The following is a 26,974-nucleotide window of genomic DNA, read 5'->3' as shown; positions in this document are numbered from 1 at the left end:
TCATGGGCAGCTGTGAGGACTAAACTCAGTAGCAAATGTATCTTTCTTCTCCTTTCCTTAACTCCTGCCTGTAAGCAGCACACAATTTAAGCTCTGGCTAGCTTCTCACATGCTTAGTTAGGTTGGAAGCACCAAGGATGTCTCGGGCCTCAAGCACAGAAGGATGGATTGGAATGAGAGAAATGGCTATGAATCCTAGAAATGCATCATGAGCATTTTCTGAGTGTCATTTAGAGACTGGAGAAAGGAACCAGGGACACAATTAAGGGTCAGTTCACACCTAGGCTTAGCAAGGCTTTGCAAAGCCAAGCTAACAGATTCCCATCTTCCTGCCCATCCTCCACTGACCGGTAGGTGGCAGCATAGGCCATGAAATCTGTTAGATGTGTAGGTGAGTTGTCCGGAAAAGGGATTACCTGAGAGACCTTCGACAGAGGGAGGGAGAGGGGAAGGGAAAGAGAGAGGGAGGGTGGCGAGGGTGTGAGCAGCACTCACACTATAGATAAGGAAAAAGTCCAAAGTAGGGCTGAAGAAGAGCCTGGGCTCCTAGTCCTTGCCATTTCTTGAACAATCCCCTAAAGCCCAAGGTAAGCTCCCTCAGGACGGACACACACACACACACACACACATACCAGGGGAAGGGCACCATGAGGCACAGCATCAATGGGCACTCACTGTGGGCGGCCGCAATGGGCTTGTCGTCCTCCTCGCTGTCTGGCCCAGAGCACCATTCGTCCCCACTGTACGGCTGCTTCCGCTCCAGCACACACCTCCGTTTACTCCGGGGTGCCACCTCTGCCCAGGCAGGATACAGGCAGGCAGAGTAAGAAAGTATGGCAATGTGGCCTAGTCCTTCCACATGCAGAGGCCCTCCCAGACCATTCTCCAGAGTGCCCCACCCGAAAGGGCACTGCCCAGACCACGGTGGGCACTTTGCCAGTCCTTGGTCCCCACCACACCACCATTTGTTTCTGATTTCTTTTTCTAACCCTGGCTGCCTGTCTCCCCTCCCCCCCCACCCAGCACAGCATAGTCCCAACCACAACTGGTTCTAATTAGGGCTGGGGGGGGGGGGGCAGGGAGGAGCCACTGTGACTCTTCCAGGCCCCAGTGCCTGTTCCCAAAAGGCTCCCACCAGCCAGGACATCAGGAAGCTTTAGGGATGATGTGGGTAGGGGGTGGATCTTCACCCCAGACACCTCCCTCTTCAATGTGGGGGCTACAGGAGTATTATCACTCTGCTGTCAGGCCCTTCTCTGAGTGCCACTCTAGCCAGCCCCGCTCTGGAATGAACTGGTTGACTGATGGGTAGACGTAAGAGAAAGTTACTACAAACAATACATGTTGGGTGGCAACACAAGGATGAGACTCGAGTAAGGGCTGGTCTCTGAGCAGTTTGGGTCTCGCTCACTCGGGGCTGTAGATGATGTTGAAGTCTAGAGGTGAGGGAATACAGTATACAGTACCTTTGGCCTCTGAATCGAGGGATGGAGTCCCAGCTTCCCGCTGCTCTCCAGAGTCCACAGACACACTCCTCTCGCGCTTCACCTTGCCCTTGAGTGAGCTGAAAGGAGACACTCCTGCCTGGGGGTTCTTCAGACTTGAGTTGCTAGGTGAGATCTGGTTGGCCTTGGCCCCATGGCTCCCCGCCCCCACGCCCTTGGAGCCCAGGTTGCAGGTGGGTCCTTGGTTCACATTCTGGTGCTGGGATTGGGCCCCTCCATTCCCTGTCTTGCCATGATTGGTCAGTTTATTTTCTGGGTGCATTGGCTTGGCTGGGGCAGGGGGGCAGTGGCCCCGAGGGGACAGCGGTGGACTCCCTGGAGCCTCTCTCCTCCTGGGGTGGGGTAACCTGGGGAAAGGGAGGAGAAACAGGAAAGATTAATCCTGCAAGGCATCAGGCATGCCTGGACTTTAGCTCTCTCCTAACAATGCAGGGGGTGGTGAGGTGCTATCTGGAGACCACCTGCTATTCCCTACCTCTGTGCAGTTCCTCAGATAAGAGCAGAGCTCTGTCCACCTGGGGGAGTGGCGATGGAACAGTGTTCCTTATCTTCTAGGCTCAACTCAAATGGAAACCCTGGGCTTTGACTTGGCAGAATCTATCTACCTTCAGCCCCAGGATCCAGCGCTTCCACTAAAGCCCTTTCTCCCTAGCATCTGATGGATTCTTCGCACCTTCTAGGGTTTAAGACTCCTTTCCAAGGCCCCAGACCTCAACTACGCTGTGCCCTGACAACTAGCTGAGAAGGGCCACAGGACCTGTGAGTCACTGCTCAAGCCCGAGCCCTATTCCCTAGGGTACTAGGGAAAGCATAACCGAGAGTGGTACCCACAGGTCCAGAAGACTCCCCAGAGCCTAAGTGGGGAAGGCCTGAAGAGGGTGGGCCAGTAGGCCCTGTCAGCAGGCAGGGATTGGGGGGGGGGGCATGTCAAGCAGACAAGAGTACAGCTTGAAGCCATGGATTCCTGCAGCCTAGGCTGCGGGCCCTTTAAGCTCCAGCCCGCTCCCCCCACCGCCTCCCCCTCCCCGGAGACCTATTAATAGCCGCTGGAAAGATCACATCACGGGAGAGGATATTTATCCCCCCTCATTCCACACCAGCTCAGATTTATTTCAGCTCTGCTGTCCTGCTGCCGCCGCCTGGCCCTGTCTGCCCGCTTCTCCTGGGGAGGAGGGAGGCAGGCACCACCCCCACTCCAGCTCCTACCCCCGACTAGACTGAGGCTGGAGGGCGCCATCACACCCCCAACACTAGGGTAGGATGAGGGTCTGTTCTAACGGTTTTAGAAGGGAAGAAGGGACCAGAAGCAGGCAAAGCTAGCTGCCAGTCTCCTCTGCCCCCTGGGCCCAGGCGCTAAGGCTGGCTGCCAGCTCCTGCCTGGGGCCAGACTTTACCATGCTACTTCCCTTCAACCCACTGGTGGCCAGGAAACCAGGTGCCCGAAGGGCTCCTCTCCAAACAGCTTGGCCCCATCATCATGGGCCCTTCCCTTCCCCACTCTCCATACACACATATATCCCACCCTCCGTGACACCCACACACCTTGTCTTGTTAGCCAGGATCCTCATGGCTCCCACACACAGTGGGGCTACGACCCCTGTGCGTGCCCAGGGCCCAGCCAGGTACTCGGTACTGGAGCAGGGACTGCAGCAACAAGCCCCAAAGAGAAAACTTGTGACTTAGGGAGGGGGTGTGTGAAGGGGAGGGAAAGGGAGAACCCAACGCCCCGGGACTAAGGAACTGGATAGGGTAGGATAGGATTGGAGAGAGAGGACTTCTCAATCCTAAAGACCAGTCCAGTCCCCATCCCTTCCACACCTTGTCCACGGGGAGCTTGCAGTATCGTGCAAGCCCCCCACCCTAGGCACCCCCCTCCAAGGGCTGTAGAGTCAGAATTCACTAATAGGCTTGGTCGCAAAAGTGACGCGTGGGGCGGCTGCGAGGTCTGCTCTGGCCCACTGGGGGACTCCCGCTCCGAGACACGCCCCTCGCCCAGGATTCGGGAATCCCTCACGCCCCGCCCCAGCACTGCGCCCTGTCCCCGGGCGCTGCAGCCTCCCAGGGGCCGGGGTGGGCGCACTGCCCTGCCCCGCCCCCAGCTCCAGGCCTAGCCCGTGCCCATCCCGGCAGGCCCGGGCGGGCAGCGAGAGGCCTGGCGGGGCCCCGAGGCTGCAGCTGGGCTCTTTTGGAGACCAGTAACGCTGGCTCAGATTCCTCCCCGACCGCAAGAATGCAGGAGCCTCCCCTCCCCCCTCCCTTGCACCCCCCCTACCCCGCCCCCTTCGGCAAAGCCCGAGTGTAGAGACAGAGCGAGCTTGGAGCAAGAGAGCCAGCGAGGCAGCGAGCGAGGTTGAGGGAAGCGGACAGGACTGCAGCGTGGATCTCCCGGGTCCACTGGAGGGCGCGCAGACAGACACATGGACAAGTCCTCCAGGGACTAAAAGGGCGCTAGCCGGTTGGGCAGACTGGGCGCACAGAGCTGGGACTTAAGAGACCCACAAGCACCTCTCTGTGACTCACACGCACACTTACATCTCACACGTGGACAGGGAGACAAAGACACGCACGGAGCCCAGGAAACTAGAGACGCTCACGGCCAGCCGACGGAGGTGTGCCCGAGGGACTGGGCAGCGCGAACCAGCCGGAGTCGCCGGGCAGCCTGGGGCACACAGATACCCCGGCCACCCAGCAGAGGGATAGCCGGTGGACTCATTGAACAGATGTGAAGACTGAGACCCAGACACAAGGGAGCCATAGAAAGTTGAGCCCGACAGTCACAAAGAATACACAGAGGGCCACAGAGACACCAACAAGCTGACTTACACAAACACAGACACCTCAAGCAACCGCCCCCTGCTCTGTCCCCTTTCCCCGCCCCCAGCAGAGATCCCGGTAGAAGGTGGGGGAGGGAAGGGGAGGAGTCTTGAGCCCTAGAGGCTCTTCCCGCGACAGGTCCAGCTAGACACACCCGTGTACACTCCAGCTCCCGGCTCAGCTGCTGGAAGCCGGGCTGGAACCTCCAAGCAAGGGGGAAACCTCCCAGGTACTTTGCAGCCGTCTAACCCCTATAGAACACTGGGCTTCCCCACTCCAACTCTGTCTCTGAAAAAGATCCCAAAGTCCTAGGACCTAGTTTGCAGCACACACACACACACACACACACACACACACACACACACACCACAACCAGGAAAGAACAGAAAGGCAGAAGTCACTGAGGAGTCCTGGGGAAATCACCTTGGTCAATAGAGGACCTGCTGTTTAAGTTCTCACCTCCATCCCTGGTTGATTCTCAAAGCTATCTCCCCAGTCTCACAAGGAGGAACTGAGGTTCCAGAAAAGCTGTGTGCTCTTGGGTCACATGACAGCATGGGCGACCCAGGACCCCCACTCCAGGTACTTTGGGCCCCTGACTATTCATCTCAGTCTAAATCAAGTCAGTGGGCTTTTCACACATGAGCCCCCAGAACTTATCACCTGTTATGAGGGATGGGGACGGGCTATCTAGAACTTTCTGTTGAGGGATCTCAAAAACTGGAACCCTAATCTTGGCATAGTGACTCACTGCTGTAACCCTCGCCCTTGGGGGGCTAAGGCAGGAGATCACAAATTTAAGCCCAACCTGTGAGTTCCAGGATGGCTTAAACTACCTAGCAAGATTTCAAAACCTTCCCCCAATAAGCTACGGGTGGGAGGGGGAGGGCCACTACTATAACAATCCAGGGAGGGGCTGTTAGGAAACTGGTCCTCTTCAGTAGTTCCAGCGAATCTGAAAAGTGCCCCCTAGGACTCCGCCTCCTGCTCCCACCCAGCTGCAAGGCGAGCTGAGGTAAGGACAGATGAGTCAGGGCTTTCCCATCCAGCATCTCTCTGTCTGCCCTTCAGGACTTGGCCCCAGCTCCCAGAGACCCCTCTTCCTCTCTGCTCGGTCCCAGATGACACCTGAAATCTGTAGCCTTGAGAAGCCAATGGTTGGCAGGGAAATGCTTTAGCACTGAACCAGCAAGTTGCCTCCCTAGCACCGGGAGCCCCTGGAGATGTGGTGTGTGTGAGATGTGGCGTGTCGGGGGAGGCTGGACTTTGGGGACGCCACACTGGCGAAGGGTGACATAAGCTCACAAACAGGGAGCAGGTGCAAGTCACCTGAGTGAAAGAAAGGCCAGAAGCAAACCCAGGAGCTTGTGCCTGGGGCAAAGCTGCCGCTGAGACAAAGAAGCCAGACCCAGGCCTGGTGGGCAGAGGTCTATGATCCCAGCCCTTGGGCGGCTGAGATAGGACCCAGGCCAGCTTTGGGATGCTTGTTGAGCTTCTGAAACAAAAAGCCTGAAGCGGGGTCACTGGCCTCCACTGTGTTAAAATAAGGGTAGGCCCCAGGTGAAGGGTTAGGGAGAGCAATCCCAGGAGGAGGGGGGAGACAAGGAAGGCCATGGCCAGAGCCTTCGGGTGTTTTGTGTCAGCCCTGTTCAACACAACTGTTCCCCAGTTGGGCAAGCATCCACATACCCATGCAATCTGCCCGTCTCCAGGCTGCGAGCCTGCTTGACCAGCCCAGACATCCCACTAGTCTCCCAACCGTCTCGGGGGAAGCCAGGAACTGTGGCTCAGCCCTAGAGTCTCAGCGCTCAGGAAGCTGAGGCAGGAAGATGTCTGTGGATTCAAGATCAGCCCAAGCTACACAGTGCGTTCCAGAAGATTCTTTGTACAAAATAAATTCTTATTTATGCTTGTGGTGGCTTACACCTTCAACCCGATCAACTCCGGAGGTAAAATGAGGCTGGCTTTCTCATTTGTAGGCTATCCCAGGCTACATACCAGATTCCGGGCCATCTAGGTCTGTGTAGTGAGATGCTATCACACACACACACACACACACACACACACACACGCAGATGTACACATGCAACAACTATGGTGACGACAACAACCAAAATACATTTCACTTCAAGGCCAATGATGTCATCAGTAAAATAAATACTTCATCGGAGAACCTATGCACTATGTCTGCGAGGCCAGGGAAACCCCGGGAACAGTGAGAAATGCTTGGGTGGGCCATGTCCCTCACGTGCAGTGAGCAGAGACATCTAGAGAAAAAAAATGTGGGATTCATAGGGAGCAGGTTCTGGGCCGAGGGAGATTCAGTTCCCAAGACAATGTCCCAAGTCCCCTTTCTCCTGGTGTCCCCTGGATCTCAGAAGCTTCCTTGTAGCACTCAGATAAGTTTCCCTGAGGTGGTGACTCAGCTAGGAGGTTGGGGATTCAGAACCTAGCTCAAAGAGAGGACCCAAGGTGTTATTTTAGTGGGGACCCTCTAGGTGGGGACTTCCAGGCTTGGGGGTGGGGTGGGGTCCTGCCCCCCTTCCTAGCTACAACTCCCCTCCCAGGAGTCCATGCAAATAAACCAGTTTTGCTTAGGAGGCTTCACCTGGGAGTTTCCAGCCTGCCCCACCTATAGCCCCAGGGTAAGGTCATACAATCCTAACCCTGCAGGACCGTCAAGTCTGCTGATCCTAGACCTTTGCAATGCAGGATCTTTAAACAGAATGCCTGTGGGAGATTAGTTCTACTCTTGCTGGACCACTGTCCCTCTGGAGCCTGTGGGGACAAATGGCCTTGCCAGGACAGGCCTAAGTTCACCTCACTTCTTTTGGCTCTTTCAGCCATTACCAGTGAGTCCAGACCTCAGGAAGTAATCATGCCCTGGCAGTAGGGTGCCCCCAAAAGACTGATGCCCAATCCCTAGTTACTCCCTCCCCCTAGGGAGAGGGGTGGGGAGGGGGGAGAGCACTAGGAAACAAGACAGGGCAGGAAGCCCAGGCAGGCAGCGGGCACTCTGGGCCAGGCACAAACAGCCAACACAGGAAACCACAGCCCACCCCCGCCCACCCCACCCGCCCAAGGCTCTGGGAGAGAGGAGTGCCTAGTACCCTGACTGAGGCCCGGGCCAGGGGTTAGCCCAGGGCAAATGAGGTGCTCAAAGGCCTCTAGGCCTCTCTAGGCCTCAGACCCCACCTGGGGAGGGGGAAGGAAGCCAAGCTGGCAGAGATGGGCTGCCTCTTTAAATCCACCGAAATCCTGAGCTGGGCCCAACCCAGCTCTGGTTTCACAGGAAGGAAAGGAGTGCAGAAGCCAGCGGAGCCAACGGTGGTGGCTGGAATTAGCCCCACCGCCCAGATATATCTGGACTGCACTGCCACCCTACTGGCACTTCCTGCCCCCTGGCACCTGTACTAGAGTGGGGGCAGGGGAGGGTCTAGGTGCTACCTCTTCCTGATGGGTGACCCCAGTGTCAGGAGGTGGCCTGCTGCTGTATGCACGTGGGTAAGGAATGACACCTCAAGCTTCCCTTCAACAGGGGAAAACTGAGCCAGGTAGCTTCCTGGGACCTTCACCTGGTCCGAGTCTCCCAAGGGGTTAATCTGGCCCCTATTTAGGGGGGGCATGGGTGACCGAGGAACCTCCTCCAAACTGCCTGGCTACTGGAAACAATGGGGCCATTGTGGGAGGAGTGGAGTGCGGGCAGGCTACTGGCACAGCCAGCGCACCACGGGTGGGACCTCGCCCAGAGACTGCCTGCCACACTCTGCTCTCTCCCCCAGGTACTGCCAGAGGCAGACACATCCTCCATCCCTTGCCTTGCCGGCCTGGCCCAAGCTCTTGGCACCGGCAGCACCTGAGTAGCCACGAGCTCCTCTGTCTACGTTGACATGCAGACAGCCATGACCCTCCAGGAAGCAGGGGCTTGTGGGCCAGGGCTAGTGGGGGTGGGGTGATGAGACAGGATGTGTGCCTGTGATCTCCTGCAGGGCAGACAGGAAGGCCAAACTGGGTTTCTAGTGTCAGTCCTGGCACCCTCGGGCAAGAAGGACTTACAGGACCTACAGGACAGTGAAAGCAGTGACAAGCAGGGTCCCCTGCTCTAAGGCCTCCTTTCTCACATCCACTCCATAAACTTTCCCGTGACAAGTTCTGTTGCCTACAGTAGCCTTGACCATGCATCCTGGCATGCATGGGGTTACAAAAGAATAATCTGTAGTTGGGCAGGGCGAGTGCCAGTCCCATGGAGCCTCTTCTAAACTGCTGAACCTTGTCCACCTCTTCATCCCTCTGAGCCTCGGTTCCCTCACAGGCAAAATCACAAAGTGAGGTCATTACCAGAAACTACCTAAAAATGTCTACGACACATTAGCCCTCAACCAAATCCCTTGGGCACCCTCTCTTTCCTGACATAGTTCCCAAGAACGCGGCATGTCAGGAAGGTGCATTTGTAATGAGAAGAACCATCTAGAGAGTTGCCTTGTGAGTATTCAGGCAAGCAGGGCTTATGGGCATCATCCCCGTGCAGAGAAGGCATGGCTTTCTCTGCACTCTGTGAAGAAGCTTGTTCACTCTACTAACAGGCATCCATCCTTGAGCACCCCTGAGCTCTCTGAGGGTCTCCGACCCAGAATGTGTGGATGCAGAGAGCAGCCATCTGAAGCTCCCTCAGCCTCAGGTCTTACCCAGGGGGGTAAGTGAAGGATACTTCTCTTTCAGTGATCTGCAGCCCTCCCCCAGTCTGACCCCTTTGGGAAACACATGCAGTGTGGAGCCATGGTACTCTCTAAAGAGAAGGTCTTAGATAGAAAGGGCAGCTGATACACAGAACTAGAGGGGAAGCCTGAGGACGAAGCCCTGCTCTTTTCTCAACCAGAAAGGGCAATACCTCTCAGGGTGGCCCCACAGAGCCCCAAAGGGTTAATAAGGTCCTAAAAATAACCCTGTTCCCAGCAGGACCCACTGATCAGAACCCTCTAGCCATCTGTCCCTGCTTTCTCCTGTTCACGTTGGAACATCTGAAACCGGCCCCAGAGCCCCAGCCCAATCCCAAAAATAGCCCCAGCCTGCCCAAGGAACAGGCAGGCCCAGAGGCTGGGCACAGGAGGCACGGCCAGCTTAACAGCTAAGCACCATGGTGCAGGCACATGAGCTCTCGTGAGCTCTCTCGCCTCCCGAGCCCATAGAAAAGAGGAAGTTCTCTCTGTCCCAGGAGGTGGTGGGCAGCACAGCTTCAGCCTCTAGCCCATCCCCCCTAGGCCAAGACAATGGAAGGTACCTGGTAGCCCAGCCCAGGCCTCAGACCCAGGACCCTGTTACTCCGTAATCCACAGAAGATCCTAATGACCTGCCGACATAGATTCTTCCTTCTTGTAGGCAACCCGGCCCTACCATCTACCTCGTGGTCCCTCACCCAGAAGTTCCCGCACTCCATCCCTACGATCCCAGTCCTAGCTCAGGACCTTTGTGAGTCCCAGTGGCTCACATGGACCCCTGCCCTGAGACACACTGGACTTTCTTCAACGCTCGCTCGCTCGTAGGTAGGGAAGGATTCCAGGGGTACCCCACTGGATCCCAGGGGTGCTGACATGCTGGGTGTGCTTAGCTCATCTCTCAGGCACTGCCCTTCCATAGCCAGAAAATGTTCAAGACGGTACCCTACGACCTGAAGCAGGTGTGACCACTACCATCGCCCTCACAGCCCCACACTGCCTATTTCTTCCCAAGGAAGGCCCCTGACTCCTAGACCAGGAAGGCCATTGGAGCCATTTGAGGACAGTTTCCTCTGGTCTGGTGACAGAACAGAGCAGGGGGCAGTGTTAGAAGGATGGTGGAAGGCTCCAAAACTAAGTCAAGCAAGCAGATGGGGGACGGCGTTGGGGGGGGGGGGGGGCAGAAATGAAGGGCAAGGACAAAGGAATGGGGGGCGGGTCCTTGGAAACTCAAGTCCTTCTCTAGGTCCAGGGCAACTACAAAACTTGCAATCACAGTATCGATCAGCACCAACAGTGGGGAAACTGAGGCAACAAGGTTTGTCTTGTCAGCTGTGGTACCTCATGACTTAATCCCAAAACAAGGAGGCAAGCAAAGCTCTGTGAGTTCAAGGCCAGCCTGGTCTGCCTCAAAATACAACAGCAAGGTGATTCTGGAAGGGCATTAGAGTCTGAAGACCTGGATGGGTTCTTACTCCAAGCCCTAAACTCTCTACCTTAGGCCAATGCCCCAGGATAAACCTCCTGCGAGGAGCTCAGATTAACAATAAAGCCAAGCACCTCTCATGTCTGCCGAACCCCTGCAAGCTCACTGTATGTTTCACCTACTCTAACCTTCAGAACGACTATAAGAAGTTGGGTGTCTTTTTTTTTTTTTGTCCCCTGGTCCCGGGATGGAATCCGGGGTCTTGAGTCTGCTAGGCAAACTACATCACTACCTAAAAGTTTTCTTCCCGAGACAGGCTCTCCCTGTGAAGACGAGGCTGGCCTCGAGTGTGCAGCAGTCTTCCTGCCTCAGCCCAGGGGTCTAAGGAAGCGCGAAGATGCTCAGCTTTTTCAGGGTCTCCTTTTTCAGGGAGTCTTCCAGTTCACTGTGCAGCTAAGAATGTCCTTGGACTCCTTGATCTTCCTGTTTCTACCTTCAGGGAGCCGGGTTCCAGGCACGTGCCTCCATGCCTGCTTTATGGCCAGCCTGCTTTACGGCCAGCTCCTGTCATCCGAAGCTGGAACGTGGAGTTCCGTGCATGAAAGCAAGCATTCTATCAACCGAAGCACAGCCCTAGGGATAGCCTTTTCTTATTTTTTGAGATAAGAGCCTGTTGTGTTTCTTAGGCTGGCCTTGAACTCCTGAGGGCGGGGTGCCTCCCTCAGCCACTAAAACAGTTGGAACTACAGGCAGGCTCCTGCCACCACAGCCAGCCTTAGAAAAGACTTTATTTTGATAGTCTAGGGGTGTTTGGGGTTTGCTGGTTTGTCTGTCTATTTGCGACTGGATATTATTACTCTGTGATCCAGAATGACCTCAGACCTGACGGGGACCCTCCTGCCTCTTCTCAGTTGCTGGAATTCCCATGCCTAGCCTAGAAAGCCCTTTTATTACTCCCTCTTTGCAAGTTAAGAAGAGTTAAGTAGCTTGCCCAAAATTCATCTAGCCCACCATCGCAAGACCGGGACTGGAAGCTCAACACGCCAGCACCGGGTTCTTAGCCACTGCCCTATGCAGTGGCAGCAAGGTGTCAGCCCCTCACGGGGGTCAGGCCTGGCCTTCATCCATGCACCCTTCCACCCTCCTTCTAGGCCTGATGGACACCGGGCCCTGCACTAAAGGCCACACCGTTCCTGCCTGGGGAAAAGATCAAAGAGAGCCCTGAACCCTGTGGCCTCTCTACAGGTGCCCTGCTGAGCCAGGCCTGAGATCTCAAAGAGCAAAGTTCTAGGGCCCAGCTAGCTCCACCCACCCCCAGTCCGTTACCTCCTCGCCTACCCAGGTCCCTAACATGGTCCCCAAGACAGGTTTCTAGTGCTCTAGCACAGTCTTCTGCTGCAATGCCCAGGGCTAGGAGGAGTCCTGGTGGCCTCCCTCCAAGCCCCAGGTGGGAGTCAAAGGTCAAGTGGGGCTTTCCAGAGAAGGCAGGAGCCTGAGCCCTGCGGTCGGCCCACCTGTCCCTCCTCTTCCTACTTTTTTTTTTTTTCACTACCAGAGTTAGAAGCAGGAGAGCTTCCTCTGGGAAGATAGTGGCCTCCAACAGGGAAAGTTGGGGGGTTGGGGGGTTGGAGGATTAGATGGAGGAGCTAGAAGCTCCTCCTCCCAAGGACCGTCCAGGAAAAAGAGGCACCTCCCCCCTTCCCTTCCTCAGGCTTGCCCAAGTCAGACAGGAGCCTGCAGGACTGCAGGAGTGTTTGTTGTGAATGTAGAGTTGTTGCTAAGTAAGGAGAGAGGGAGGAGGGAAGCTGTGTGCTTGCCTCTGTGTGTGTGTGTGTGTGTGTGTGTGTGTGTGTGTGTGTGTGTATGTGTGTGTGCGCGCGCGCTCGCGCGCGTGTGCATGTGTGGTGAGTGTGTACACGCCTGTAGAGCCAGGGCAGCAGAAACCAAACTTAAGGTGGTGGCTGGTGGCCAGTGGCACCGGCCAGTGGGCACCCTGGATTTGACTCAACCTCTAGAAGTCAAAGCCAAGGAAGGAGGACGAGTAATTGAGACAGCCATAAAAAATCTACCTCCTCGCCCTCCAGGTAGACACAGTTCTGAGTCTCCCACCTCCCACCAGGAGAAGAGGCTTAGAATTTGCAGTGGCCACCAGCTTTAACCCTTTCCTGTCCGGGGTAAGCGTGAGCGCGCTCTCGAGCACACGCACATGCGCGCATGCGCGCACACACACACACACACACACACACACACACACACACACACACACACACACCAGCAGTATTGCCCACCCAGAGACAGAGGAGAATGCAAGTAGGGGCAGAAAGCCAGGAGGCGGGAGCTGACAGAAAGCGCCAAGCGGGATGGTGCGGCCACTGCAGACAGGATGGGGAGGCCAAAATAGCAGCACAAAACACACGGGCCCGCTCACCTCTGAGGAATGTGTGTCAGGTTCAGGCTCAGGGGTGTGGTCTGGGATGGGGGCTCCCTGTGGAGAAATGGTCACAGCTAAAAGTCCCTGGCCAGCGATCTGTGCCCCTGATCCTCCCCCAGAAGCCCAACCCCCAGCCCCCTCCCCAGCCCCCTCCCCAGCCCCAAACCTGTACAATTTACAGATAGCCTACAGCTCTAGGAAGTCTCAGAGCTGCTCAGACACAGACACACAGACACACAGACACACAGACACACACACACACACACACTCGTGCACGTGGACTTCTGTGGACTGGCCAGGAGCCAGGCCTGACCCCGCTGCCCACCACACCACCCCCCTTCCCTGTCCTGGAAGCAGGAAGGAGAAGGCACTGGGAGGGAGACCTCAGACTTAGTTCCCTGAGAGCCTGGCCCCACAGAGAGAGGGAGGGTGGAGGACTCCCACGACCTGGCCTGAGGTCCTGGGGGGAGGGGCAGCTGAAGCCCAGAGACCCAGCTTCAGAACCAGTCAGTCATCCCCAGGTCAGCTTGTGGCAAGGGTAAGGATTTAAGTTCCTGTGTACCTATGTGGTCTCCTTGGCTATAACACCCTGGTCCCCTAAAGACAACGAGTCCTGGGCACCTGGTCTCCGTACCAGGGCCTGGGGCAAAGAAGGTTTAGCAGTTTAGTAGCACTGGGTGAAGCTCCCACAGCAGGAGGGAGGGAGGCTGGTGGCTGGGCTCAGTTTGTACTGGGGGTCAAAGGGGAGTTCTTTTCCGAAGAATTCTGGGAGAGACGCCAACTAGAGCAAGCTGCTAACCACCCCTCCTCCCTCTCTCTTGCTGCACTGGGGGGGGGGGGGTGTCCCTGCCAACCAGACTTAACCCTCTGCAGCCTGTGTTGCTCTTGGCTCAAGATGGGGCTGTTAGAAGGGGGCCCTGACTGCACCCAACTTCCAGAGACAGGAGACAGAAAGCACAACGTGCCCCCGCCCAAAAAAGGCTGTCTCCCTTATGATTCCAAGCACACCGCCCTACCCTACCACCACCTAGGTGACTTTTCTAGACTCAACTCCCAGAGGTGTCTGCAGTGACGTGCCCGTGTGCATGTCTCAGAGACAGAGATTGAGAAACAAACTGAAAATTCCTTGCCAAGGCCCTCCTCCTGCTGGGTCACTGAGCCCTGTACCAACAGGGGCCTGTACTACTCCTTTCTTCCCACTGTACTGGGGACCAAAGGAAACGTCGGGGAAAGAAGCCTAGCCTAGGCCCACCTCCAGAGGGAGGGAGGTCTCCACCGGCCCCTCACTCACAGCAACACCCCCTGCCCATCTTCCTCCTCTCTGACCTCTGCATGTACTTGCAGAAAAGCATTCAGTTACTGCCTAAGATCCTAAGATAGAAAGCTGAGTCCTAGCACGGACTCTGAGCATCCCAGTGTATATGGCCAACCAGCTTAAACATACTACCAATGCTTAGGCTTTAGCCAGAGTAAACAAAAACCAAAACACTCATGGCTGCCTCTCACCCCAGTGCAGAACCTCACTGGTAGTAGGAAGGAATCGAGGGAGACATCAGTAAGACTTCCCTGGACCAGGGCTGCAATGGTCCATCCCAGACGCCTGCATTCCAGGCACCTCTGCCTTTTGCTTGGGATTAGATTTTGAGCTTGTTCTGTTAAGCAACTAACTGTAAGTGGAGAAGTCAAGTTTTCTGAACCTGAAACTCACCACCACACTCCTAGGTAAATTGTGACCGACTGTTCCTGGTCTCCAGTGAAGGAGGTGACTGCAGAGGTGAAAGGAACATGTCCCTTTAGTCCCTATGCTCCCTCTATCAGCCATCACTACACCCTCAGGACACAGGCTTGCCTGGTGCCGCTGAGCATACAAGGCCAGAGAAAGAGAGGACCAGGCCCTGGCAACAGCTTATCTAGGCGTCTCCCCAACTCCACCACTCTTTCTCCAAGGCCTCAGAGCTGCCAGGAGCTTGGGCCTCACTCCAGGAAACCTCCTATCAAAGGGCAGAGGACTCCACGTCCCAGGGAGCTGCAGACCTGTGACTACACCCCCCAGACACGTTCCCAGGGTGGAGGAGGAGGCGGAACAGATGCAAAGCAAACGTAAGCACACATCAGAGACACACCTCCAGCCTCCAGCGCACTCCTCAGAAAGAACCCCCCCACCCCCAGACACACACAAGTGAGAGGCAAGCAGACACACTTTCAAGGTACCTCCTTAAATAGCCCAAACTTTCCTTCAGACCCACGAGAGTGGCAAATTCAGAGGCAACCAAAAGAATGCTCAGGAAACTGCCAGCCATCATTAGCCAGTCACACAGAAATCTGACACAGACACACCCACTCCGGGACACACGCAGAGCCACCGCATACATAGTAGTACGGTTTGTATCCATGTGCAAGCACACACACTCAGATGGATTACCTCAAGTGCAGCCCAGCGAAAAGTCAGATTGGAAGACAGTGAGCTGTGAGTGAGGAGGGGAGTCAGAGGGGGCGGCGGGGAAGCACTCAGGATTTCAAAACAATCCTGGTTTCGAAACGCTGGAAATGCTGGATTCAGGGCCATTCCTGAAGCTTGGGGGAGGGAGGGGGGGGGTGGACACAGAACAATGTGGAGCTACCAGGACAAGGAGGAAGAAAGGGCCAGACAGAGGTGGTTCAGCCAGTGGAGAAGGGGACCCGGAAAGGGCTACCAACTTAGGAGGAGCAGCTGGCCTAGAACCAAGAAGGGAGGGCCCTGCCTGCTGGACGCAGGCAAAGGAAAGGTCTCCAGTGGCTTTTGCCACTGACAGGAGACGTGCGGAGGCAAAGGGAGCCTCCACTCCCTTCAAGACTGAAAGTTAGAAGCCACCACACCCCTTACCTACACACAGAACAAGGTGAGCATCCCTGTTCTCCGGAAGATGGCCTCGGCTCTGGTTCCCTAGCTAGTAAGAGTCATGAGACAGTGAGGGGCAAATGTCCCCACATTCAGGACTGGCTAAGGGAACATGTCCCCTAGAAGTCTTCATGAGCAATCACCTCAGTTTCCCCCCAAGTACCCCACACCCAGGAAGTCACCTTTCCCTGGTAGCCAGAATGTTCTCACTGCCCCTCCTCCAACCTCCAGGGAAAGTAGACAGAGGGAGGGAGGGAGAGAGGGAGGGAGGGGGAAGGAGGGAGGGAGGGGAGGTCAGGCCAGGCTGGGGGGTGGGGCTTTGGAGGCCTGGCCCTGGCACCCGGCAGGAAATTCCAGGCCATAACTCCAGGCTGCCTTCAGGGCCACCCATCCAAGTGACAAGCTGCAAGTAGCTCTTCATGACTAGGGCCATCTCCACGTCCCCCTCAGCTCCTGGTCCTGACCACCCCACCCGGCCCTCCAGCTCCAGCTCTGGAACTCAGAGGTCCAGACTTGGGAAAATTTAGTAATCCCTGGAAGAGATGCCCAGTCCTGGAAGGAGCCCTACTAAGCTCCTTGGACTAACCTGAGCCTCTCTGCTCGGATCCCTAGGGGCAGTGTACACAGTGTGGCTATGGGTGGGCAGCTGATGCCAAGCTATGGCAGCCAGGCGTTCAACAGGTTGAGTCAGTCCCTGGAAGAGATGCCCAGTCCTGGAAGAAGTCCTACTAAGCTCCTTGGACTAACCTGAGCCTCTCTGCTTGGATCCCTAGGGGCAGTGTACACAGTGTGGCTATGGGTGGGCAGCTGTTGGGGCTGGCAAGCAGGGGCACAGATGCCAAGCTACGGCAGCCAGGCGTTCAACAGGTTGAGCCAGTCCCTGGAACAGCCAGCCCCACCCCAGGGAGAGCGGGCCTGGCAGAGGCTCCCTGCCTGGGGCACCCAGCCTGTACCGCTTTGCTCCCACGTCTGCCCACTTTCCCACGGTGCCATCCCCCTCTATCCCCTCCCCCCACCAGGTCAGCACCCGGGCAGTGCCCAGGGCCTTGGTACAAGGAAGCAAGGGATGCCATGTCCCTGTTATCCTTGGGTGCCCGGGCTGTTCAGGTACCTCACTATCAGCAATGGAGACGCTCAGGGAAAGTAAACATTGCATCGGGGCTGCATCAGTACCCTACCCCCACCTCCTACCGGCTCCCTTTGATCCCGGGAAGACTGGACACAGACACTCTGGCTCCCTAGAGCTGCCCCAGAGCTCTGGGACAAAACCTCAGCCTGAGGCAGCGCCAGAGGCAGGGTGAGGGTGCCCTCAGCCACTCATCTAAGGTTCCCTGGAGGAGAGAGGCTGCAGGGTGACTTTTGACCCCCCCCTACTTACTCCAAAGCTTCTGCTGCCTGCAACTCTGGTGGCGCCTGCACCTCCAGCTCACTCCAGGACTCCGTGGTGGAATACAGTCCTAGCTGCTTCCCCCGCCTCAAGCAGGCACCCCCACTTCGTAACACATTTCTTTTCACGTAAAGCAGGTGCCAGGCATTCTGGCCCTTGCTGAGTGGACACTGCCTCTCTGCCACCCACTAGGTCTCTGTCCAGCAGGCTCCTGGCCTCCCTGGTTGTTGAAGCTGAACCCACCAGCCTAAGGCTTCTGCTGAATCCAGGTACCAGGAACTTGCAAGCCAGAGTTGTGAGTGCTCTGTGTACTTTGAACAAGCGAGCTCACTAAGCTTCAATTAGCATGGATGCTTTAACCCCAGATTTCTGTGAACCACCAGCCCTTCTTTAGTCTTCACTCTTCCCTTCATGAACCCCTCCACCTTATCCCAAGTATGAGTGACATGGCTTAGAAAAGAAACTCTGGCAGGGATGCCTGCAGCCAGAACCATAGTCTTTTGAGGCCAAGATAGGTAGATCACTTGAGATTGCTTTCCTTCCTGGTACCAGAGTTCTGCTTGCCTTCCTGCGTCTCACCTTCCTCGGCCATTCTCACCCTATCCTGAGGCTCCCAACTGTGGGGCCTGAGCTGACTTGGAGCACTCTTCTCTTCCCTTGGAGCCATGAGATCATGGTCTTGGCCCGAGAAGGCAGCCAAGTTCATGGGGGGGTGGGGGACGGGGAACAGCAGAGGAACTGTCCTAGGGAAGAGTCTGACCCCTGGAGAGGCTGAGGAGTCAGGGAGAAGGAAGTATAGAGACATTGGCATTGGTGGTGGTGTAGCAGCTATAATACAGACAGCATTCCCAGGGGAAACAGAACACCACGCAGTTCCGTGGGAGGGAGAGAGGTGGAGCAGAAGATCAAGGGGGGCTGCAGACCCTCACACACACCTTTCCCAGGGCTCAGGCAAACACCAAGTCCCCTCCTAGCTCAGAAATGACACTCTTTCTCCTAAAGCAGAGGTTCCCCCAGACATGACATGAACACACACACACACACACACACACCAAGCAGCAGACAGAACAGAAGGAGGAGGGAGGAAGGTAGTGTCAGAAAAACCCGGAAGGAAGGAAGCTGGACAGACAGACAGACAGAAGCTAATCCTTGCTCCAAAGAGACACTCTTGACTCCCAGACTTTGAGGGACGTTCTATTTCTCTGCCTCCAAAGGAGGGGCTGCGGGGGACCTCCGGATCCTCTGAAACCAAATTCCAGCAGCCCTCGGAGTAGGACCATACTCCAGCAGCCCTCGGAGTAGGACCATACTCCAGCTATGCAGAAGGCCTAAGTCTTACTTCTCTTCATATCTCCCTCCCAGTGATCAAGCCAGGAGCCACCTTTCCATGGCAGTGCAGAGAAACCTCCAAGGAACTGTATGACTGCCCCACCCCCAGCCAAGCCCACACCACTCAGAATCCTTGGCAAGGGAGGCTCCTCAGGCTCCTATGGCTCAGAGGCAGTGCCTGGGGGCAGATGACCCAACCTCTCACTCCAGTCCCAACCCTCCTCCCCAGGAGGCTCCCACGAATCAGGGGAGGAGTGCAAGGGTGCTTGGTCCTAAGAGTTAGTGAGTCTGAGAAGGGGACTACATCTCCCAGAAGCCCCCAGGGCAGAGTTCCCTGCTCCAGCTGGCCCAAGGCCGGCCTTGTTCTCTGCGCTAAGGTGGTAGGGTCTCCTGGCTGCCACTAAGCCCTTCTTATAGTGCTCCGAGAGTGCCAGCTCGGCTGAGGACCTAAGAATATCCTCTGATGACCCTAGAGGAGTCCCCCGCTTCCTAAACAGCCTGGGGTGCGAGCTAGAACGCAAGAGACAATCAGACTGCGCTTCCCCTCCCCAATTTAAACTGGATCTCGCTTGGCGCGCACCAGCTGGCCTGGCATGACTTTAGCCCTCTGCCCCAAACCAACCCTCACCTCGCACCGCTCGGGGGTCCTCACGCCAGGCCGGAGCTGGACGCCATAACCAGGTCAGGGTCCTTGGGTGGACTGGGATCCTCCAGCAGGACGGTGGAGACGCGGAGAAGGCAGGCAGGCGGTGGTCTTTTTGATCCTGGACGCCTTGATCTTAATACCAGCCCGGCCCGCGAGCAGGTATCCGGGAGGCGCTGGTTGCCTGGGTTCCTGCCTCCCAACCGCGGAGCATGGTCCTGGGCACCGGCAGCAGCGGGAGAGCTAGCGCACCGCCGTGCCGGGGCTCCGGGCTGGGGTCTCGGCCCAAACCTCTCGGCTCCGGCTGCTGCCGCTCCTGCTCCTCCTCCTCCCTTCCTTCCTTCCTTCCTTCCTTCGCCTCCTCCTTTCACTTTCCCCGAGGCCCGCGGGGACGGCGGGCGCGGGGCGGGGAGGGGGCTGTCTAGGCGCTTATTGTTGGTCGGATGCCGAGGGTCCAGATCGCAGCCCCCGGGCGGCGCGGCGCCAGGGGACCCAGGCGTGCGGGCGTCCGGCCGGCTGGCTCCGGGCGGCGGCGGTGCTGCAGCGGCCCCGGATCCGGGGCATGTCCGGCCACTGGCTCCGCCGCGCGCCGCCGCCTCCCCGGGATCCCCTGCGCTGCCGGAGCCTAGCTCGCCCCTCCACTCCGCTCCTCTCCCCAGCCTGAATAAGCATCGGGGCTCTCTGGCTGCCTCCTTCTGCCTTCATACCAGAGCCGGGAGAGGCCCCTGTCAAAATAAGAGCTCCCCCATCTCGCCCGACTCCTCGCCCAACCCGGCTCCCCCAGCCTCCCAGTGGTCTGACTCGGTAAGGCGCCCGACCGGCTAGCAGGAGCAGTTGGCCCTGGGCGGGGAAGGGGCCTTCGAGCTACCCTCCCCCTTTCCTAAGGACTAGGGAGGAGTGGCACCCACAGCATCAGAGACTAGGAAGAGATCTGACAAACCTACCGTGCTATCTGCACGGATTGGAAAGAGTGGGAGTTGCCTACGCACACGCACACACATACACACACACACACACACATCCCTAGCTCCCCTCTTTATTGTACCCACCTACATCCATTTTGCACTGAGAGCACTCCCCCCCCCACCCCCAGGATATAGACTGAATTTTTTTTTTTCAATTAAACCTTCAGCAGTGCAAATTGGATGCTAAGAAAATGTTTAAGGAAGTGAAACCTTTGTCTTCCCCAACTCTCCCTCCCCTCAAAAGGTTTCACACATACATTCACAGTACACACACAAACACCACCCTATGGGATGTTAGACCCATGGAAGAAAAAAATTCTAAGCAGTTCTTTAAAGCATTGCCTATATTATCTCAATGGTTACCACCACGAATTTACAAGGAAGGGGTAAATGAGAAAAGTGAAGCTTGTGTGACTTAAGGAATTACCAAGTTACACAACTAGAATTGTGAACCTGGGACTAGAACTCAAGGCTTCTTCTCCCAGGCCATTTTCCTTCTATCTCACTGCCCCCTCACCTCCAATGAAATCAACCAGTGCCGAGCGAGCGCTGACTGCTTCACAAAGAACAGTAGCAACCTGTGTCTTCTGTTCCCCATCACCTGTCACATCAGTGCCACCCACCAGAGTACTGACTCCCATATGTGTCGTTCCTCCTGTCTGTACATCTGGCTGGCATGAGATTCCTGAGGACTCAGATCATAACTTCCAGTCTCTGTGTTCCTTGCATGACTGTCTCAGGTGCTGGCCAGGTTCACAGGAGGGCTTCAGTGAATGTTTCTGGGTGGATGGCCCAGGAGCTGGGCACTGGGCAAGATCGGGGAGGTCCAGATGAGGGGCAGGGGTATAAGCCCTGAATGAAGGGCTCATCATGACAGGAAGGGAAGGCCGGAGGATCAGTTCAAGAGCAGCTTCAGCTTCATATGGAACCCGAGCTCCAACTGGGCAAATATGAGTTTCTATCTAAAACAATAAAATAAATGATAAATTAAACAAAATCCCTGAGTGGAGAGACTGTTACTCTATAACTTGTGTGTGTGATGACTTACAGAGCACTTTCATGAGTATTACCAAATGACCATGTTTTAGGTTTGTAGATAGGGTCTCTGTAGCCCTGTCTGTCTGTCCTAGAACTCACTCTGTAGACTAGGCTGGCTTTGAATGCACAGGTCTGCCTGCCTCTGCCTCTGCCTCCCAAGTGCTGGGATTAAAGGAATGGACCACTATGCCCAGGGACTATGTTTTTGTGTTTTTCTTTAATAGGACTATTTTGTCTTTATGAGTGTCTCCATATGTGTATTATGCACCCGCGTGTGCCTGGTGTCCACAGGTGTGAGCCGCCATGTGGGTTTGAGAACAGCCTGGGTCCTCTTCAAGAACACCAAGTGCTCCTTGCTGTGAGCCATTCTTCCTCCAGCTCCTCCTCATTTTAACCCACTCAGCACACGATCCCCAAGTGTGTCCTAACACTGTGCTAGTTTAAAGGTTTGATCACCCCAATTCTATGAAGCAGGTCTATCTTCATTTAAAGGAAAAGAAACTGAAGTCCGGAGAATCGGATCTCTGTGGTCCTCGTACTTTAGAGTGTAGGGCCGTGGTGAATTTGGGTTTGATTTTTTTCTGTCTTTAGGGTCTCTAGGGTATACTACTGACCACAGGCAGAGGAGCAGCAAACAGATTGGCTCGAAGTTACCATGTGGATCAGCCTCTATCACAAATGACAAGAGGCTTGGCCTTCACTATGACAGGTTCTCTCACTATATAGCCCTGGGTAGTCTGGAATTCTCTATGTAGAGCAGGCTGGACTCGAACTCACAGGAATTCACTTGCCTCCGCCTCCCGAATGCGAAGATTAAAGGTATGTAGCACTAATTCTTTTTAGCATAAGCCCTGTTCATAGTAGATCCAGAAATCAGTATTTATAGTGGTGGTGTTAGGCTGGAGAGATGGCTTAGCCGTTAAAGGCTAGGCTCACAACCAAAAATATAGTGGTGGTGGTGGTGGCTGGGTTACAGGGGTCTCTAATGTCGTACATGTAGTACATAATAAAACCCAAGAGTGATATGTCCCGTGAAGCAGCCCTGTGGAGCGCTCCCCTGGGTGTGGCTGTGACTCATCCCCCAATGTAGGTTCCAGGTCTGGATGCAGAGCCAAGCTTTGGGCAGCCACGAGTTATGGGAGGAACCCTGGAGCCAGAGAGCAGGGAAGGAAAGCGGGTGGCCCTTAGCTGGAATCGAGCGGCTCCCTCTACTGGCCAACTAGGGGAGACGTCGTGCTTCTGTGTGTGTCTGCATCAGGAGGGATGTCACAGGTGTGCCAGCGAGTGTCCATGTCAGCTTTTGCCGGTAAAAGTGTGACATGGGCGTAAGTGTATGAAGGTGCCTGTTTCTGACACGATGTCGCTGTGCCAGCACGGCTCGAAACTGTTTCTGGAAGCTGTACTCACAACCGCATCTTGTACTTTTTGGACAGTGTGGAGCGGGCGCCCAGGACTGGGACTGCTTGTTTTCAGAGATTAGCCATCTTTCTGTTTCTATAGTGATCCGAATGCACAAATAATGCTGGCACTCCTCTCCAGCGTGCACTACCCCGAGTAGGTGGACGCCGGTCAAGGGAAGTTATGTGGAAGAGGCTCAATATTCTGAGGACCCAAGAAAGGGTTAACTTCAAGCCCCACAGTAACTTCAATCATTGGCTCGGGGCACTGCCTGTCAGAGTTCTGAGGGTGGGGTTTTCGAGGCTGCAGTCAGATTGCCCAGAGCCCCTCACTAGTCACTAGTCCCTGGAATCCCCCTCCTGTCACCATCATCATCTTCATCCGACCACTGGGCTTTGCCCCACACTGTGCGTAGCTTGATGGAGACACCTTTCTGGGCCCTGGATGAGGCGCGGATCCGGGCTTGATGGAGACACCTTTCTGGGCCCTGGATGAGGCGCGGATCCGGGCATCCTGGCTTACCCACTCTCTCCAGCAGCCTGGCTTCCTGATAGATGGTGATTATTATATAATAGACTCTCTGGACAGAGGCGTGCCAGCGCTGGGAACATTGCCCCTCCTTGAAGTATGCCTTAGGGCCTGGCATCTGCCGAACCCACCTTACCGCCCAGCTGTGCCGACGTCCCCGGCACCGCCTCCTTCCGGGAGCGGGAGACCCCAAGAGCCACCTTCCCTGGTGGCCAGAAGCCGAGTCCTGGGACAGGGCGGGCCCAGGCCGGGAGTCAGGCCGGCGCCCCGCAGGTCTCTGGGTCGGCCGGCAGAGTGAGGCTTTACCAGCGCCTCGCTAGGATTGTGGAGTCCACCTGGCCCCTCCAACCTGAACTTGGAATTTGGGAACCAACAGAGGTGGGGCTAGGGGGCGCTGGGGCCAGGGTCGGAAAGGGAAAGGAGTTTGGAAAGCTGCGAGGACAGGAAACTCCAAGCTGGACCAGGGGGCCGGCAGGGGCAGAGGGGGGAGGGACTCTTATCCTGACAAGGCTCCCGCCTTCTCCGACTGGAGGGTTTGGAAAAACTGAGCAGGCAGCCAAGGCTTGGCTGGAAATCTTGCAGCCCACCCTCCTGGGGACACAAAGCTGAAGGGCGGGGGCAGGGCGGGGGGGGGGAAGAGAGCGCGACCCCGGGGAGGGCAGGGCCCCTTTTGGGGCTGGGGGCCCAGGGCCAGGTCCCTGGGGAGGGGGTTCCAGGCGCTGTCTCCCTGCAGTCTGCTTCCCCCAGCTCCTTGCTTTCCCCCTCCCCCCTCCTCCCCCCTCTACGGCTCCAGTCTTGCGGATTGCGGGCAGACTTAACTCCTAGCGTGCCAGTCTGATGGACTTGGAAGTGGTGACACTTGATTCGCGAAGGAGGGAGGGAGGGACTCCGGACCCCACTCCCACAGTTTAACTCGTTAAGGCCCGGAACGCAATCCCGGAACTTCGGCTGATCTGATCCCTGAAAGGCTGCCAGTAACAGGAGAAACGACACGCAAAGCGGGTACCTGAAAGCTGCCGAAAGCCATCCGCTTTCGAACCCTGTCTTAACTGCCTACCTCCTGCTCCCATCCTGTCGTCTTCCCTTCACTGGTGGGCTACCTTCCTCCCTCCCTCTGGCTGAAGCCCTTGACAGATAAATGGCTGCAGGGAGGCGGAAGTCTGGATTTTGAAGCTACGTGAACAGTCTCCACTAAAGCTTGTCCCAGGGGTTCCAGCGCAGTGACCACCCCACTTGGCTTTCACTGCTTAGAAAAGAGACCTACTCATCTGAACCAGAGAACTCTATAGCCTCTCCAGCTAGGACAAGGACAAGGGTCTGAGTTTCTGGAAACCATGACTTCACTCCCACCCCCGGACTGGACACCCTCCCTCCGATCAAAATTGGCCCCCAGTTCTACTAAGAACGACTCCATCTCGGGGAGGTACTTCAGATTAGGCAGGAAGTGGTTAACAGAGCGCTAGGTGAAAGCCAGGTGAGGCACTGCCCATCTTGGCCTCAGGTGAGAGTAGGTGGGGTCTTGGAGGAATACTGACCTTAAGGGTTGTTTTTACTGTCCCCTAGTGGTTATGTCTGGCTTAACACCCACTTGCTAAAATAAAGTATCCTCGCTGGAGATGTAGACTGGCTAGAGAACGCCTCCGAGATATGGAAGAAGTCCCCCACAATCTTTGCCCTGCAATCCCCGCTCATCGGGCGGTTTCAGCCGTTTCCAGATCTGCACGGTAGGGTTCGCCTTATGGCACTCAAGTGCAGCGCTACAGAGCAGAAGGCGGAGGTCTCTCCTCCGAGGTCCTCCACCTAATAGAGGGGATCAGAAGGAAGAACCTCCCCTTTGCTACTTCCTCTTTTGTGCCCTAGGTCTTCTCTGACCTCCTAGGCTCGGCATCGAATGCAAATTCAGCACTAGATTCCAATCTCCTCAGTTTCTCTTCACCTTCATTTCCCGCTGGCCAAGTTGTCTGTCTTCTGGATGTCTCCACTTTGAAGGATCTAGCAGCTCAGTCACTTCCGCCTCCTGGCAAGGCTGGGACTCTCTTTGCAGAAGCCTGCGGGGAGCAAAAGCCAAGGGTTTAGAAAGGCCGGTATCTCATCCTTTCAGAGTTCTGAGAGTGGCTTGTTTGTATTGCTGGCGACTGAACCTGAACCTAGTCTCTCAGTGCTAGGCAACACTTTACCACTGAGCCAAATCCCTAGCCCTCTTCTTCCTCTCTAAAAATTGAAAAAGATTCTCCCTAAAGTTGCCCGAGATAGCCTTGAACTCACTCTAGCCCAAGCAGGCCCTGAACTTGGAAACCTCTTGTCTCATCCTATCAAGTAGCTGGGTTCTGGCTTCCGCCATCATAGCCAGCTCTTCTTGTGAGTTTTGATAACTCAGTCGTCGTCGTCGTCTTCTTCTTCTTCTTCTTCTTCTTCTTCTTCTTCTTCTTCTTCTTCTTCTTCTTCTTTTGGACTCCTTTTCTGACTAACCCTTCCTTCTTAGTCATTCAATAAATATTTACTGAAGACCTACTATTTTCCAAGCACTGGACTGGACACTAGATTTATATTGGTGATATGACAGGTATGGTCCCTTGTCTTTACACAGCCAACAGTCTAGCTAGGGGCAGACAAGATGCTGACAATTACAATTCAGTATGAGGGTGACTTAGGCTGCTCCCAGGAAAGATCCTTGAGCTAAGCATGACCAGGAAGCATCATCTTGACTTCTGTGGAACTCAGGGAGACAGTATACATCTGCTAGAAGCCGTAGCAGGAGAGTTCTGCCAGAGAGACTTCTGAGGTTGCCCTCTCTATGTTCTTCAAGGAAATAATAAATTCTCCCAAGGAAAGACTGGTCTGAAAGGTCCCGGCCTAATCACTTTTCAGGCCTGTTTCTTCAAATGTTAAAAAAGAAAAAGAAAAAAAGACGGCCAGTGGGTAAAGGTGCTTGTTGCTAAGTCTGACGACCTGAGCTCCATCCCAGAGACCCGCATGGCAGAAGGAGAGAAGTCTCACACACTGTTCTATGGCATGCGTGTGGAGACAGGACCTCCCACCCCCATGCCCAAATAAATAAAAATGTTACAGAGAAGATTAGCAGGGCCCCTGCACAAAAATGACACACAAATTCTTAAGGCATTCCTCTCCCCCAAACCCGAGGACAGAGTTCCTCTGTGTAGGCCTGCCTGTCCTGAAACTTACTCTGTAGACCAGGCTGACCTCAGACTTAGAGATCTGCCTGCCTCTACCTTCTGAGCCTGGAACATTCCATTTAAAGAAAAGAAAAAAATTGGGTGAATTTAATTGCAAGTGCATCTCTATTATTATTTATATTTATCTTGAGATTGTATTTGTTCTTGTGGGTGTTTTGTCTCCATGTGTCTGCACACTACTTTGTGTGCAGTGCCCATAGACACCAGAAGAGGGCATCAGATCTCCTGGAACTGGAGTTACAGGCATTGTAAGCTTCCACCTGGGTGCTAGGAAATACACCCATGGCCTCTGGAAGAGTCGCCACTACTCTAAAGCCACTGAGCCATCCTTACAGGTCCATAAGTGCGTCATCACCCTGAAGAAAACAATTCAGGAATGGACTTGGGTTGACTTGGCTGTTGGTTGGTTTCGTCTGTTGTTTGGGGGGAAGAGGCCTTGTTATTATGCAGGCCTGACTGAGCTGGTATTCACTATATAGCCCAGGCTGGCCCCAGGCTTCTACCTCAGCATTTAAAGGGGTGCAGTTATGGGCATGCGCCACCACACCCAACTGTGGGGTTGTTTTTTCTTTTTTTTTTTTTTCTTTTTTGTTGTTGTTTTTCTGAGACAGGGTTTCTCTGTATAGCCCTGGCTGTCCTGAAACTCACTTTGTAGACCAGGCTGGCCTCGAACTCAGAAATCCGCCTGCCTCTGCCTCCCGGGTGCTGGGATTAAAGGTGTGCGCC

The 26,974-nt window shown here is 55.4% G+C and overlaps 1 protein-coding gene and 1 non-coding gene across 9 annotated transcripts in view; one reads left to right on the top strand and one right to left on the bottom strand.

The window, feature by feature from the left end:
* Window positions 1–19,859, bottom strand: part of Bcl9l (B cell CLL/lymphoma 9-like) — a 29,169-nt gene extending 9,310 nt beyond the window's left edge. Inside the window, exons 1-5 of one of the 8 annotated variants that reach the window (XM_006510701.4) lie at window positions 19,111–19,859; window positions 12,886–12,942; window positions 3,048–3,149; window positions 1,467–1,852; window positions 676–795 (exon numbers count right to left, since the gene is read on the bottom strand). In XM_006510701.4, the coding sequence (XP_006510764.1) occupies window positions 676–795; window positions 1,467–1,852; window positions 3,048–3,073 (532 nt within the window). In that variant the 5' untranslated portion in view covers window positions 3,074–3,149; window positions 12,886–12,942; window positions 19,111–19,859. Of the gene's footprint in view, window positions 1–675; window positions 796–1,466; window positions 1,853–3,047; window positions 3,150–3,323; window positions 3,462–4,037; window positions 4,322–12,885; window positions 12,943–15,310; window positions 15,702–19,110 lie in introns of those variants that run through there. The other 7 variants (XM_006510702.4, XM_030244728.1, XM_006510703.4 and 4 more) reach the window with 7 other exon arrangements.
* Window positions 19,860–26,081: 6,222 nt separating this feature from the next.
* Window positions 26,082–26,186, top strand: Gm22540. Its single transcript, XR_003948438.1, has one exon. It is a non-coding gene; the product is annotated as a U6 spliceosomal RNA (small nuclear RNA).
* The last annotated feature ends 788 nt before the right edge of the window (window positions 26,187–26,974 follow it).

This window comes from Mus musculus, chromosome 9 (assembly GCF_000001635.26).
Source record: "Mus musculus strain C57BL/6J chromosome 9, GRCm38.p6 C57BL/6J".
Lineage (NCBI taxonomy): Eukaryota > Metazoa > Chordata > Mammalia > Rodentia > Muridae > Mus > Mus musculus.
This window is presented reverse-complemented; position numbering and strand designations above follow the sequence as displayed.